A 16,302-nucleotide genomic window follows, 5' to 3' on the forward strand; every position below is an offset into this window, starting at 1 on the left:
CTTTACTATTGTGTTCCTGGTGTCAGTTATTGAGCTGCAGCCATACAATAAAGTGATTAATCAAATGCGCAGATTCTGGTAGGTACAGACTGCAGACCGAGACTGGGAAAGGAGTAAAGAGAATTCGACTTTAACTTAATCTTTTTTTAAACCTTAACCTTGCCTTTTTTTTTAACCCTTCCAGGCTGATTTAATTTGCTTAAAATTTATCCCCCTTTTCCCCTTTCCTCCCTCCCCCCTCGCGATTTTAGCAAATTGAAATTTCGGGATATTTGCTAAAAATTGCTCAAACACAGATTTTCTGATGACGGCTCCTTATGATTCTACACATTATTGAAGAGGTTGTACAGGATTAGAAAAAATATGGTTAATTCTCTTAAACAGCGCCACCCCAGTCTCTACAGGTTGTATTTGGTACTACGGTTCAGCTCAATAGTAGGCAATATGGCGCAGCTGCAATACCGCATACAAACTGTGGACGGGGGTGGCGCTGTTTTTGTAATTTTTTACCAATGGTCTCAACTTTAGACTTATATATATATTATATATAATTAATATATATTATAATTTTATTATATATTTTATATATTATAACAAAGAGAGACAAAGGAATAATTCATATTCTGCTATTAACTTCTACATTTTTCTTTCTGATCTCGCGTTTTTTTCCTTTCTTGATATCTATTTCACACGGCTGCTCGCACGAATATCCTCTCATTAATTGGAACGAAAATCTAGCATGCATAAAGTGCCCCAGCAATACCCCAGTAACTATATTACTAATAGTATTCTGATTTAAAGGTAATTTAAAGGGCAACCCCCCATCATGTATTGAAGGTGGTCAGTTTGTGACTAATGATATCATTTGAACGAAGAAAAAAAGTCTCCAGAGATGAATCCAACAAATAGTAAAATCTTCAGTTTATTAGGAGAAAATACAATTAAAAAAGCTATATAGCAAGGACCAATTCACATAGGATCTACAAAAACCAACGCGTTTCGGCTTATAGCCTGAGCCATGGTATCATTTATGAAGGTCAATGAGTCGAATTCATCTATGAAAAAGTCTCAATACTGTAAGATCCTGCAATTATCAATGACCGGTGGAAGACGATTTCTGTATGAATCCTCCAGGGAAAATAATGGAATGCAGAGTGTTCATTGGAAATGATTGGAGGCCATTGTTATCTATGTTCCAGAAGGAAGGGAAATACTAATGTGTTTCTCATACATCCATGTTTCTCAGTCCATACTTGGGCCGGCCAAGGGTCTTCGGTCCTTAATTCAACAGTCTCATGCATGAGTATGAGGATTTCGGGATCTGGTCAGAAGACTCATAGTCAGACAGTGCATGGTGGTCCAAGCATGGAAGGAAGTGTCAAACTGGCCAGAGGCAAACCATGGCCTACCAGGCCTTGGGAACTCGCTGACTAATATATCTGTTTTCGGTGGTTAGGATTTGAAGAGCTAGTGTGAGGGACAATATACCAGGAAGGGGCCCAGGATGGAAGACATTATACCAGGAAGGAGCCCAGGATGGGGGACATTATACCAGGAACGGGTCCAGGATGGGGGACATTATCCCAGGAAGGGGCCCAGGATGTAGGACATTATACCAGGAACGGGCCAAGGATGGAGGACATTATACCAGGAACGGGACAAGGATGGAGGACATTATACCAGGAAGGGGCATTATTACAATATGGGAGCCAACACATGTCTTTATCAGATTTAGAACACTATTAGAGTTCAAGTGGGGGCACAGGTCCAAATTTTGCACCGTCAGAGTCTAGTTACATCACTGAATGGTGATCTTGGTAAACATGCTTTATAATTGGATAGGCAATGGTGGGGAATATGGATGGACCACTCCAGCTACGTCGTCCACATACTATTCCCCTGAAGCTATTCCAACGTGACAACTACAAAAATATTGCAATATATTTTTCTGTACATTTCATTCATGTTAATCAAATTTTAGATAATACACCCTTTATTTGGGGGCTGGCATCACAGCAAGGGCAGATGTCAACCCTCTTGGGCTAAAAACAGCCTATAATATTCTTGGCAAACCTGCTACAGGTGTCTCTTTCCTTACCTTTCCATTTGGCTTAACATATCTCAGTGTTTGTTACAATATGACCAGCTTTGGGGAAATAAATATGATTTTTGTGATACTCTGTCGGGAGATGTGTATGTTATATGTTTCTATAGATTGTCATCTGAATTAACGCCACATTGCGTTAATGTGTTGAATTTGAAAGATAAAAAATGTAATCTTTAATAAAATTTGTGTAAAATATGGACACGTAAATTTTTTTTTAGCCGAAAGTGGAGTACACAGGGGGCTAACTGTGACCCGGAGCTGGCCTGCTGACAAAAGTAATAAATATAAATGTACCTACCATTAAGGCTACTCCGGTCAATGGAATTGGTATCCACTGGCCAGTACATCCCGTGTTGACCTATAAGAAGAGAAAAATAAAATGTATTAGACATATTACAGCCATTGCCAATAATGACTCTTATATATGGAAAAGGGTAATCATAACCAGATTTATGTTCTCATGGTTATCGAAAAATGTACAATATGCCCATTATATAAGATAGACTGGTTAGTTTATTTTGCAACAACTACAGTAATCCCCGGATTCTGCTATACGATATACTGCCTCTCTAATCTACACAGACTTGTTTTGGATCTTCATACGACATGAAACGTGAGAATACTGCACAGGGAATACTGCAGCTTGGGTAGACATGCTAAACAAGTGGGGAGATGTGAAGGAACCAGAAACTTTTTTTGTAGAGCCGAACAAATAAATGCAAGTGGAATTAAATTATGCTCGGATTTTACATAAATCCGCATTCGGCAAAATGCAGATTTCTTTATAATTTTTTGTAATTCACTTCCACGCAGATCTAGCAATGTGGCGGCCCTTTTTCTGATCCATAAACGGCTATCAAAAGATTAAAAAAATCCTTATACTCAGCACCACTTTTACTCACTGCCACCAATCCGGTCCTCGACACATTGTCTGATCTCCACCATCAGTGCTAAAATCCCAGCACCTCTCACATTGAGCCGGGACTTCTGGAAGGTTCTGCGCATGTACGCGGAAGGTCACGGTGCACATTGTGACACTAAGACCATACGTATGCTTGCACAGAACCCTCCAGAAGTCCCGGCTCAGTGTGGGAAACGACAAGGATCAGAAGAACACCAAACTGATTGATTTTGGCTTTCGACTCTCCCCAACAGATGATGCTGAGGGAAGGAAGGGTTGGGCATGGTGAAATTCAATACCCGATCCTTTTGTTCTCAGGACAGATAAGCTGCATCTAGATGTGTTTGATAGTTGCTTTCTCTATTGAATGAGGGATGTGTTCCCCGAATGAACATTTGATTGACATCTGTTGAAGGGGTATGGGCACCTTTAATGGGATGGAGTTTAAAAACATTTTGACCTGGATCCTCAAGAACAATAAAATAATATACATCCGTTTTCGAACATACGGAAGCGTGACTCCTTCAACCAAACATTGGGTGGAGCAGTGACTCGGTTAAGACTGCAGTGATTGGCTGCAGTGGTCTAATGCTTAATCGGATGGAAGAGGAGGTATGGAGATCGACAAGGACATGAGACAATACTGGAAGTGGAGCAGCGGGGGATTGGTAAGCTTTTTTTTTAGCTTTCTGGGCTGTTTTAAAAAAAATAGAGGTGGATTAACCCTTTAGGTTGTTTTTCCTGTATCGTTAACAGCAATCGTAAGACTAAAACTACCACTCATGTGATGCTAAATGCAATCCCACAATGTTCTAGGCTCCGACTTTCTGCCTAATGGACCATGTCCTGACGGCTGTCTCCTCTCCGGATATACATAAATATGTGACATGTTAGTGTCTGGCCCTGGGATCCCAGAAGCTGCCAATCTCTTGTCGAAGAAGAAAAAGAATATTTTTGCTCATACCAATTACCACCGAGTCTCCCCCTCCCCCTATAATCCATACTGCTGGCTCGCTCTTGTTTGACAATCTCCGATGGACCAGAGAGATCATGTAACACATGACAGATGTAATACAGATTCCTATCACATCTCCTCTGCCCACCCTACTTGATGGCTTCCATTTGACATTTCCCTGGATATAGAGAAATTGCCTTTATTACATGAAATTGTGACAGTCAATCTCATCTACACCGGGCGCCTAAGTTTAAATTTACTTGTCATAAGAAATAACGCAGCTGCCATGTCCTATTAATACCAGGACCTGAATCATAGACAAGGCTTGGTATGCTAACAGTCGGGCTCTGGTGGTGGCTTGCTCCAAAGCTTATAAAGTCTCTGCGAGAAGACATGTCAAATTTCCTTTGGACGTGTAGAGACTGTCACATCTGAGGAAGAAGGACTGAGATGACACCTAGATTTTGCACCAGGGAAGATGGCTCCATGTTGTTGATCTCCTGAAATGTATCAGTTCAACAACGTGACCCAAATCATCTGCATTGAGATTTATGAAGACCAATGATCTTGTCATTGGAATGGTAGTTCCCTACCAAACACCACCACGGAGATCAACGCAAGATCAGTTCTTTGACCACTCCATGGGTTATGGATGGGGCTAAAAAGGTGACAACAGCTCTCACTGCCAGGTTAAGGTTATTACCCTTATCCCTTAACACCGAAAGAAAGGGAGCTCTGGGAGCAGATTTCAAGTTGTGAAAACTTATTTCCCTATTATTTTTATTAGTGAATTCTGATTTGATATATAGGGGGCTCATATTAAGGATATATATCTTGGCCAAATTGCAGAGCAGTTCCGCAAAGCATCTCTCTCCATGGAGGATCTGTCTTGTGTAATACCTAACTTCGCCTGTGGTGTTGCTGCAGGGAAATTAAACACCTACAGCCAGGTTTATCCACTGATTACAACTGATCGCAAGAGTTCTTTGCATGGGGACACTTTTTGACAGCTTAAGAGATAAGTGAATCTACCTAAACTTTGTTTCAGACAGACTGTCTCAAATCGGTAATCGGATTCGATTTATTCCGAATAAAATTTGTTCTGAATTCAGAGTTTCCCCACTGCCGGGAAAAGATGGTTTATTGTGGTCTGAGGTTTCTCCAGAACCAGTATAATAAGCCAATGGGATGGAACCATATTTGGCCACCTTTGCTGCCACCTCAGCCTCCCAAGCAGACATGACTGGGTGGGCTTCAGTGCAGAAAGAACCAAAGAACCACGTGGAGAGCCAAGGAAGTTGCACTGGAGGTGGCATTAAGTCTTGCCACAGGTGAGTGTAACGTTTTTTATTTTTTTTTAAACCCTTTCTGGTTCTCAAAAAAAGAACCAAGTAAAATAGTGGCCAGTAGGTTGCCAATTTGATTGTGCAAATTGGATCCCAAAAATGTTGTATTTCTTAGAATCCAAAATTTTTGCAAAATTTGTGACAAAATCGAATTGTTATGCGTTCTTTTTGCACCCCTCTCGTCAAGTGTATTATCGAGAGACCTTTCTAAAAACTAGGCATAGTCCAAAGCAGAGAACTCTTATAGCCCAGGATGAACACCAAGAGAAGAGAAGCTTTGAAAACAAAGCATGATTTTGTGATACTCTGTCAGGAGATGTTTATTCCATATGTGTCTGATCTAAATGTGGCCAACCAGTGGTTGTGCTGTGAATTGCAGACTGTCAGAGATTTCGTTTGCATGTTGAGGTGACAAAATTTAATTTGTATCATTAGACATTGGAGACCATATTACAATTTAAGGAGAAGAAAGGGTGAACACTAGAGATGAGCGAACGAGAGAGAGAGTTCGGGTACAGTTCTGGTACCCAAACCGAACTTTGGACAAAAGTTCGGTCAAACCGAAACATTCATAATGGATACGTCTGTATACATGAAATGGTACATATTCTGGATAGATAAGGAGGTGGCTTCAAAAATAATTTAAAAATGATAAACTCAGCTTTTGCCATTTCGCAATGGACAGAAATGTAGCATTCGATAAAAATTTGGCAAAAATAGCTTCCGACGAGACCACACTGACTGTCTCCCAAAACATAGTATAGCTGTTTTGTTCAATTCCAAGACGTGGCGGTAATTTACAATGATCGGATCGTCAAAATTTGACACAAATATAATACTATACTTAACCCAAAATTTTTTTTAATCATCCTACAAATGCCAAAAGACCCAAAAAGTTAAGTATAACCTATGTTAGCCTTTGTTGTCTTAAGGGACGGGACTGATTTACAAGTACCGCGAATGAAAATCGGCAAATCTGCAAAATATATTCTACAGCCAATGAAAGGGATTGCAAGAGTCGGCTGGAAATTATGCCGAGCTTAATTATACTTAATGTGAATTATTCAGAAGCACGGGGAGAGGGACTAAAATTTATTTCATACAAAGATGCTTGACATTTTAATTGGTCCTTCAGAAAAAGAGACAAAACAATTTCCTCTCAAGAAAATTTACATCATTCCCATCAAAAACCGGCGACGGCGGCAGAAGCCTCATCCTAGCAGAACTTCATTAACCAGATTAATTAGCCCGTAGCTTGTCTGCGCCTCATCAGGTGTGGCGCGGTTGTTCCAGGGGAAAAGCGAAACGCGTTGCGCTGGTGAGACCGTCCTGTGAGCACACCATTGATTTTGTCAGGAGGATGGGATGGATGGGGGCGGGAGAAGGTTGACAGAATGAGGCCACTGTACCTTGGTCATTAGCCATTTTGTCAGGGTGTTCCACTATAAAGGAAAAAAAGAGAGACATTATCATTACATTGTGACAGCTTCTTGATATATCAAATCAGAATTTTTTGTTAGCAGCGGGATGAAACGCTACATTTTACAATACTCATGTTGAAAGGCTTCCCGTTGAATCATTTGTAGCATTTTCCTTTTTTTTTTTTTTTGGAAATGTCATCACAGAAATGCAAAAAAAAATTAAAAAATTATTCCGAAAAGGGTAAATTTTGAGATGTGCTATTCGACTGTCAGGCTTAGAATATCTTACAAGAACTCTTGGGGATAAATGAGGACATACAACCTGAATGTTCATGCTGATTGCAAATAATATAAAAGATACAATGATCCTTGATTTCGTAAAAAATTGTTTATTTTAATAAAACATATCACTACGCTTAATCCAAGAAAATGATATATATTAATGTTAATAGGTCCAATGGTTTAAGTTATATTTTTATATTATAATATAACATTTTTTTCAAATTCAACTTTCTCCAGTAAGAGCTTCAAATCGCCTTCATAGATTCAAAGATAAAATTCTGCCTTCCTAGAGTCATCACTAGAGGGAGCTTTAGTGCCTGTTGCATACAGTGCATCATAAACTTTAATGTATAAGCAGGGGAGATGAGCGAATATGCCTAAATCTGAATTCAGCAGATTTTTTCGAATTTGGCCAAGAAATTACAAGAAAATTGCATAAAAGTTATTTGATGTAAATCAAATTTTCCTGATATTTTCTAGACTCCAGATATTAATAAATTTAGGGTAATAAAAAAATAATAATGCCTCGCTGCTCATCTGTTCTGCTGCTGCCCCCTGTCCAGCATCTTCACTCTGTGCCAAGGATTCTGGTGCCAAGTAGACCTCTGATATCATGATGTGCGACACTCGTGGTCTAATCCGCACCTGGGGGCAGATGTCAGATGCCTTCTTGGTGCTGGAAGTCATGGCGCGAAGTGAAGATGCCAGACGTAATGTGCTGAAGGAAAGAGGAGGTTTCAGCGAGGACCAGTCAGGGCATGACAGGTATTGAGAGGGCCAAGCAGAGGTTGTTTTTAACCCCTTACCAGCCCTTGGTAATGGCTTGGTATCCAGCCAATGGCATTCCAGCCGGTTGCCATTTCAGATTCCCCTGAAGCCAGAAAATTTTGTGAATTTGATTTGTTTCGAATTGATTTTCTTAACTCTAAAGTAGGCTTTTAAGCCCCCCTAGTGGTGGCTGCTGGTAGATAGAATTTTATCATTTAGTTTTATAGCCATGAAGGCGATTTGGAGCTGTGTACCATAAAAAAATGTCAATCTCCTATCAAGAAATTTTAAAGACTAACTAAACTTTTGTTTATTTTTTATCAGTTTATTTTGCGTAGAAAGTTATAAAACTTTGCAAATCACTTTATTAGGAGAGTTTTCTTCATTCCTGGAAAAAAAAATTGGATGTAAGTGGTTTCCAAATCCTGGCTTTTCCCCAGTCTATTTACCTGCCTTCTGCTGCAGGAACGTCCTCATTTGGAGTACAGATGATTGCAGTGATGGGTCAGCTCAGCTCCTGTGTCACTAACTCTGGGGATAAGCTGCCGCAGGAAATCATTCTGATAGTCAGAAAACTCATAGGAGGAAGCAGGAGCTGATCCACCACTGCCATCATCTGTACTCCACATGAGTACATTCTTATGTCAATGCTGCTAAAGGCAGTAATTGGGTCAGATCTGTTGACAGTGGCCTCCTGAGCTCCCTTAGCTGTATTAAAGGGGTTGTCTAATTTAGAAAATCCTTATTTCGTATACTCTATTCCTTGTTTATAAAGGAAGCTTCTCTGTCCGGGATCCTTATCTCTTGGTCTGAGTGGATATCAGTTGTAAAGATCGCCTCTATCTCTGGAGGACCTGTCCTCCATTACAAAGATAACCAATTAGTGTGAATAGGTGCCATGTAATACTTAATTTCCCCTGTAGTGGCACTGTAGCAAAACTGAACAGTGTCTGTCAGGTTTAACCATCGATTACAGGTGATCAATGGGAATTTCTGATAGGCTCCTTTATACAGGACCCTTCTAATAAGTAGGGATTGCGTAGAACTGAAAACCCTATATATAATCACTATAATAAGAGTTTATATTCTACACCTATACAGTGACATATGATGCAATATAGGTATGTTACCGTATATAAACTCCTAATATTCGGAGTTGGGAAATTATCTATGCTGTATGTATCGCAGATGTGCTGATCATTCATGATCCCTGTTGGCCAACTAGAAGCACAGATAGGTATAACCTAAAAAATGAGCAGATCGATTCATAACAAATCAAATTTATTTTGAATTTTCCCCAAAATGTCAGATTTTCCTGAATTTGAAATTTTGGAGATTTAATTTGCATGAATCCAACAAATTGACAGCCGGACTATACTTTGCTGGATTTTTTTAAGGGCTGAAAAAGGGTTAAGAAATGCTAAAAGATTATGCTCACCTATCCTAGTCCAGCTCTTCATCGGTCCTCCTTGCATCGGCCTTCGGATTTGTCTTCTGCTTGGGCTGAACTTTCCGATTCTGACTATGCGCAGTCACGTTGGGCACAACGCGCACCATTCATATCAATGACGGGCATTGCCACCCAAGTGACCACATTTGACCTAGTCAACGATGAAAGATAAGACCAATCCGAACAAAGCGGACTACCGTGCAGGGAGCTTCGGTGGGAGGGCAGGTGAGTATAATTTCTTAGTATTTTTTAACCCCTTTCTGAGTCTCCATTTATTCGGCAGTGGACTACGAGGCAGCGAGCTTTGGTGGGAGGACAGGTGAGTATAATTTCTTACTATTTTTTAACCCCTTTATGAGTCTCCATTTATTCGGCAGTGGACTACCGCGCAGGGAGCTTTGGTGGGAGGACAGGTGAGTATAATTTCTTATTATTTTTTAACCCCTTTCCGAGTCTCCATTTATTCGACAGTGGACTACCAGGCAGGGATCTTCGGTGGGAGGACAGGTGAGTATAATTTCTTATTATTTTTCAACCCCTTTCCAAGTCTCCATTTATTCGGCTTCGGAGTCTGGAGAAGCCTCAGAAAATAATAAATGTCTTTTTGGAGCAGATTAAAGCGAATCTGCCTACAACAAATTTCGGGATATTCACTTATCTCTAAAAGGCACCGTTAATGTAGAGGAGCTCTGCTGCTGTTAATGCTCCACTATAAAGAGGTTTCATCGAGACATACTTTTAACCAGATACTCCACCAAACATGAGAGATGAAGGAGATTTCCATTCACGGTTCTGATGGATTCACATGAAGTGTTGTGTTATATAATGGTGCATAAGATCAAAGGCGGATAACAAACACAGTGCATTACTGGACCTTTCCCCTCCTAGATCTCGGCGCCGGTCGGTACAGTCATCTAGAATTCCTTGGTTCAAGGAAGACGACTTCTAAGAGTGATGGAGATGAAGAGTTTGTATAATAAGGGGCAGAAAGTTTTTCACCCTTTACTAAGAACAGAGGGTTCTCAGGATTAGTAATATCAGGTGGGAGATTTATCCTCGCCATCTAACTCCAAGGTTTGAAGGTCTTATCGGAATTAACGCACGCGATGCCGATATAGTACAGTTCTGTGGTAGAGAGGGATGGGCCGGTTGCATTTTGTCTCTTTTTTTGTGATACATCCTTTGATTTTCTGAAATCGGGATTTGTGATTACAAATGTATTTTTTTTAGTATTGCAAAATATACTGATTACTTTCTTACACCCTCCCCAACAAAAAAAATATTCTAATGAGTAGAATGGCTGCTCTTATCCTTGTCTGCATCGATCCAACAACTGCAAACCACCGGTAATTTGTAGAAGAAAAAGGATTGGATTGACATAAAATTAAAATTCCATCAGATGAAAAATAAGATATCCTTGATCAACAAAAACTCTACTCAACGACTAAGGGCTTCGGCCAGAAATGCGTCAGAGTGAACACGATTTTATTTTAATTACTTTCTTGTTTTTATATTATTTTTCCACTTGTGTGACTCATTTCTGGGACTCCTATCCTTTTTCTTCATGTAAAAAAATTATTCATTCTGGCTCCTACCTCAAAGAAGTTTCAAGTAATGGACAGATGAATGTCAAGGAACTGTAACCTAGCCCCATTCATGAGTATTACAAGAAAACGGCCAGACGGATGTGCTTAAAGGGAACCTGTCATCCTGAAAATAATGTCTCATATGTTATAGAGCTGGAGGAACTGAGCAGATTGATAAATGGGATTATGGGAAAAGATTCAGTATAACTTGTTATGCACACGCCCGGGCTGAGCGGCTTGTGCGTGTGATTGTAGTGATTCCACTGGACCATGAACCGGAGAGTGCCTGGAGGGGCGTGACTAAGTATCTGGCCGATCCGACCAAGATGGCACGACGGCATACGACGCCAGTGCACCAGGGAGAAACCGGGCAGAGGGACCAGGTGCTACTCCAGGTCAAACTCCGGACACGGGGGTTGACCCACACAGGGATTACTGGATCAGGCTGGTTAGGCTGGCGCACAGACTGGAGGGTATAGGCAGGCACGACTGGTATGCAGGCAGGCGGGTAAAGGCAAGCGCAGCTAGAGTGCAGACAGGGAGGCACTAGCAGGTAGGAACACAGGCGGGATAGGACCCAGTACACACTGGGACTCAGGAACAATACAGGTAGAGGGGTACAGGCAAGCACAGCTAGAGTGCAGACAGGGAGGCACTAGCAGGTAGGAACACAGGCGGGATAGGACCCAGTACACACTGGGACTCAGGAACAGGCAGGTTAGGCTGGCACAGACTGGTGGATATAAGCAAACACGGCAGGTATGCAGATGGGTGGATACAGGCGAGTATGCAGGCAGGGAGGTACTGGCCGAAAGGACGGGCTGGAGCACAGAAAGGTTAAGACCCAGTACAGACTGGGTCACAGAACCGCAGATGCGGTAGACAACCACAGCAGAGAGGGAACGCCCGAAGCGGTGGGCAAGAACAGAGCAGGACGGGGCTGCAGGAGCAGCGAGCACAAGCAGGGCAGGACAGGACTGCCGGAGCAGCGGGCAGAAGCAGGGCAGGACAGGACTGCCGGAGCAGCGGGCAGAAGCAGGGCAGGACAGGACTGCCGGAGCAGCGGGCAGAAGCAGGGCAGGACAGGACTGCCGGAGCAGCGGGCAGAAGCAGGGCAGGACAGGACTGCCGGAGCAGCGGGCAGAAGCAGGGCAGGACAGGACTGCCGGAGCAGCGGGCAGAAGCAGGGCAGGACAGGACTGCCGGAGCAGCGGGCAGAAGCAGGGCAGGACAGGACTGCCGGAGCAGCGGGCAGAAGCAGGGCAGGACAGGACTGCCGGAGCAGCGGGCAGAAGCAGGGCAGGACAGGACTGCCGGAGCAGTGGGCAGAAGCAGGGCAGGCTAGAACCGCCGGAGCGGTAAGCAAAGGAGTCAGAGCAGACTAGAACCGCCGGAGCGGTGAGCAAAGGAGTCAGAGCAGACTAGAACCGCCGGAGCGGTGAGCAAAGGAGTCAGAGCAGGCTAGGCTGAGTAGGGGGGACAGGGCTCTGTTCACACGGAACAGACAGGAAGGGAAAGGCAGAGCCAGACACCCACAGGGTACTAGCAGAGAAGTAGCGAGTGGACCACAAACTCACAAACGAGAGTACAGAGACAACAAGCAGGAGTTAGGTACGAGTTCAGACTCTGCAGAAAAAGGAAGGGAACGGACATAGAGGCAAAACAGGTAAAGGATAGGAGAGAGTTCAGACTGGAACTGAGTGTACGGAGGAGACCGACACTGCAGCGGAATACAGGAGCGGGTCTGGGAATACGGCCCCCAGAGAGGCAGGACGAACAGGCAAGGTGCGTGTTCAGACAGGACAGACAAGATACAGGAGCAGGTCTAGGTAATCGGCCCCTAGAAGGCAGGAGGAACAGGCTAGGAGCGTGTTCAGACAGGTCAGACAAGATACAGGAATGGGTCTAGGTAATCGGCCCCTAGAAGGCAGGAGGAACAGGCTAGGAGCGTGTTCAGACAGGCCTGGAAATACAGCCTCCAGGATAGGCAGACAAGAGAACACAGAACGGGACCTGGCACCTTCAGAGTGCAAGCACACACTGAAAGAAACACTATGCTCAGGCAGGGATTGATGGGAGCAGCTGAGCTATATACCAGGTGACAGACAGCAATAGGCTGAGGACGCACAAGGGGTGTGACCCACAGCAGGTACAAAAAGCAGGAAGTGATCGGGCGCCGCCCTTAAGCAGCAGAAACAGACACAAACAGACAGCATTGAGGGAAGCCAGAGAGACATTCTGGACAGGAGATCAAGTGCGCGCTCTTGCACAGTGGGAGATGGACCACTATGCAAGGACGCCGCCAGGTATGTTACATAACTTATAATTTATTGATTTAATTTCTGATGATTGTAAGCTTAAGAAAAGAGTCCAGGAGGCGGTCTCTCCACCCACTGGACTCTTAAACCCAGAATAAGCAGGGATTTCAATCAAATATTTATATGTTATCCTGAATCTTTTCCCATCAACCTATATATCAATCCGCTCAGCTCCTCCTGCTCTATTACATGATGTTGGTAGGCAATAATTTCTATGTTTACGAATGGGATTTGATGACTTTGAAGTAAGTAGAATGACTTCTGTTTATTTTGATTGACTAAAAAATGTTCTTTTTAATCTTTTTAGAGAAGTGCGGACCTATCTGTTTTCATGTTTGTTCAATGTGACAGATTCCTATTAACTTATTTCTGCAGACAGGTTTCTGTTGGATTCCTTTAATATCTATAGTGGGAAAAGTATTTAAATAAAGACCTCAAAAAAATAAAAAAAATCATTCCCCCATTTCCTAAACCAGCATGGTAGAAGATCCTAAAACTAAACCTGTAAGCAGGTTTCCCAACGATCATAGATGAGGTAAATAATTTATTTACACCCTCTGCCTTCACTATAATTAGTCTCCTCGGTCTAACATTGCACACAAAGGCTTTGAACTCTCCATGTGCATCGTCAGTATAGCAGCAGCTGAGGTGTTGGGGGCCAAAATCTACTGGGGGCCAAAATCTGCAACTCAGCAGCTCCACTCAGAGATACAGTTCTGCAAAACTTTGGATAATAGAATAATGAATGCATATTACTGGAAGCCATAAAATAATAATAAGCCCCAAAGAAACAGGGTCCCATTCCATATTTTTTCCTATGGGGTCCCAGCCTCATGGTAACTTGTTTTTGACCTTGGTCCTCTGTTAAATATACAACCCCTGGCAAAAATAATGGAATCACCGGGCTCGGATGATGTTCATTCAGCTGTTTAAAAAAAGCAGATCGCAGACATGGCACAAAACTAAAGTCATTTCAAAAGGCAACTTTAGGGCTTTAAGAAACACTAAAAGAAATCAAGATTAAAAATGTTGTACTCAGTAAGGGTCATTTTTTTCAGACCAAGCAGAGGGAAAAATTATGGTATCACTCAATTCTGAGGAAAAATTATGGAATCACCCTGTAAATTTTCATTTTCAAAACTAACACCTGCATCAAATTAGATCTGCTCGTTAGTCTGCATCTAAAAAGGAGTGATCACACCTTGGAGAGCTGTTGCACCAAGTGGACTGACATGAATCATGGCTCCAACATGAGAGATGTCAATTGAAACAAAGGAGAGGATTATCAAAGTCTTAAAAGAAGGTAAATCATCACGCAATGTTGCAAAAGATGTTGGTTGTTCACAGTCAGCTGTGTCTAAAATCTGGACCAAATACAAACAACATGGGAAGGTTGTTAAAGGCAAACATACTGGTAGACCAAGGAAGACATCAAAAATTCAAGACCAGAAACTTAAAGCAATATGTCTCCAAAACAGGAAATGCACAACAAAACAAATAGGGAACGAATGGGAGGAGAAAACTGGAGCCAATATCTGCGACCGAACTGTAAGAAATCGCCTAACGGAAATTGGATTTACATACAGAAAAGCTAAACATAAGCCATCATTAACACCTAAACAGAAAAAAACAAGGTTGCAATGGGCTAAGGAAAAGCAATCGTGGACTGTGGATGACTGGATGAAAGTCATATTCAGTGATGAATCGCGAATCTGCATTGGGCAAGGTGATGATGCTGGAACTTTTGTTTGATGCCATTCCAATGAGATTTATAAAGATGACTGCATGATGAGAACATGCAAATTTCCACAGTCATTGATGATATGGGGCTGCATGTCAGGTAAAGGCACTGGGGAGATGGCTGTCATTACATCTTCAATAAATGCCCAAGTTTACATTGATATTTTGGACAGTTTTCTTATCCCATCAATTGAAAGGATGTTTGGGGATGATGACATCATTTTTCAAAATGATAATGCATCCTGCCATAGAGCAAAAACTGTGAAAACATTCCTTGAAAGAAGACACATAAGGTCAATGTCACGGCCTGCAAATAGTCCGGATCCCATTGAAGAAAATGGTCCATGACAAGGCTCCAACCTGCAAAGCTAATCTGGCAACAGCAATCAGAGAAAGTTGGCGCCAGATTGATGAAGAGTACTGTTTGTCACTCACTAAGTCCATGCCTTAGAGACTGCAAGCTGTTATTAAAGCCAGAGGTGGTGCAACAAAATACTAGTGATGTATTGGAGTGTTCTTTTGTGTGTTTGGTTTTCATGATTCCATAATTTTTTCCTCAGAATTGAGTGATTCCATATTTTTTTCCCTCTGCTTGGTCTGAAAAAAATTACCCTTACTGAGTACCAGATATTTAATCTTGATTTCTTTAGTGTTTCTTAAAGCCCTAAAGTTGCCATTTGAAATGACTTTAGTTTTGTACCATGTCTGTGATCTGATTTTTTTCAACAACATTAAACAACTGAATGAACATCCTCCGAGCCAGGTGATTCCATAATTTTTGCCAGGGGTTGTATTTAGGTCACAAAGCAGCGGAAAAATATAAATCTGTAACATTTAATTGCCAATACGATACTGAGCATTAGGTGGCGCTATACAATAAAAAATCCTGCTCTCGTTTTTTTAGGCCATCAAATTGCAATTTTTGCAATGAGATAAGTAAAACGCATCTAATATGCGATGGGATTACTTTCTATTAATCACATCTCTATGTTGCAGTGTTAAAGTTGAGTTTTTAATTTAACTGCGGCTTCGTTTTTATGGAGTAGCCCATTTAGGTCTATTACAATCAACTCATCCTTGATTGTCTTTTTGTCTGTTTGCCTTTCACTTTAACCCTTGATAGACTACATGCAAACAGCCGCAGCTGCAGAAATCAGGGACAAATGGCTGCATTTTACCAGTTGCTACATGTATGACTCTCTCTAGTCTATATTCTACTTGTGGCCGTACAGTTGTAGCAAATGAGGTTTTATATCATCTGAGAATGAAAGGTTTTTATGGAAATAACATTTTTGATGAATATGTGTTTTTTGAGGTCTGGTACTGTTTGGATTTGTGCCATACTAAACTGCAGTGTGTAAACCCACCCCACAAAGGTTGTGCAGCCCAAATGATCCCACAATTATTGGAGTCTTATGGGATTTACTT

At 42.0% G+C, this 16,302-nt stretch overlaps 1 protein-coding gene across 3 annotated transcripts in view; it reads right to left on the reverse strand.

The window, feature by feature from the left end:
• DCC (DCC netrin 1 receptor) overlaps positions 1 to 16,302 on the reverse strand; it is a 1,219,041-nt gene that overhangs the window by 105,326 nt on the left and 1,097,413 nt on the right. For all 3 annotated transcript variants that reach the window (XM_073681315.1, XM_073681325.1, XM_073681306.1), the window contains exons 21-22: positions 6,719 to 6,751; positions 2,406 to 2,465 (exon numbers count right to left, since the gene is read on the reverse strand). In XM_073681315.1, coding sequence (XP_073537416.1) covers positions 2,406 to 2,465; positions 6,719 to 6,751 — 93 coding nt within the window. The remainder of the gene's footprint in view (positions 1 to 2,405; positions 2,466 to 6,718; positions 6,752 to 16,302) is intronic.

The sequence above is a fragment of the Phyllobates terribilis genome, unplaced genomic scaffold (assembly GCF_046119375.1).
Source record: "Phyllobates terribilis strain yellow unplaced genomic scaffold, ASM4611937v1 Scaffold_1__5_contigs__length_1240528914, whole genome shotgun sequence".
Classification (NCBI taxonomy): domain Eukaryota; kingdom Metazoa; phylum Chordata; class Amphibia; order Anura; family Dendrobatidae; genus Phyllobates; species Phyllobates terribilis.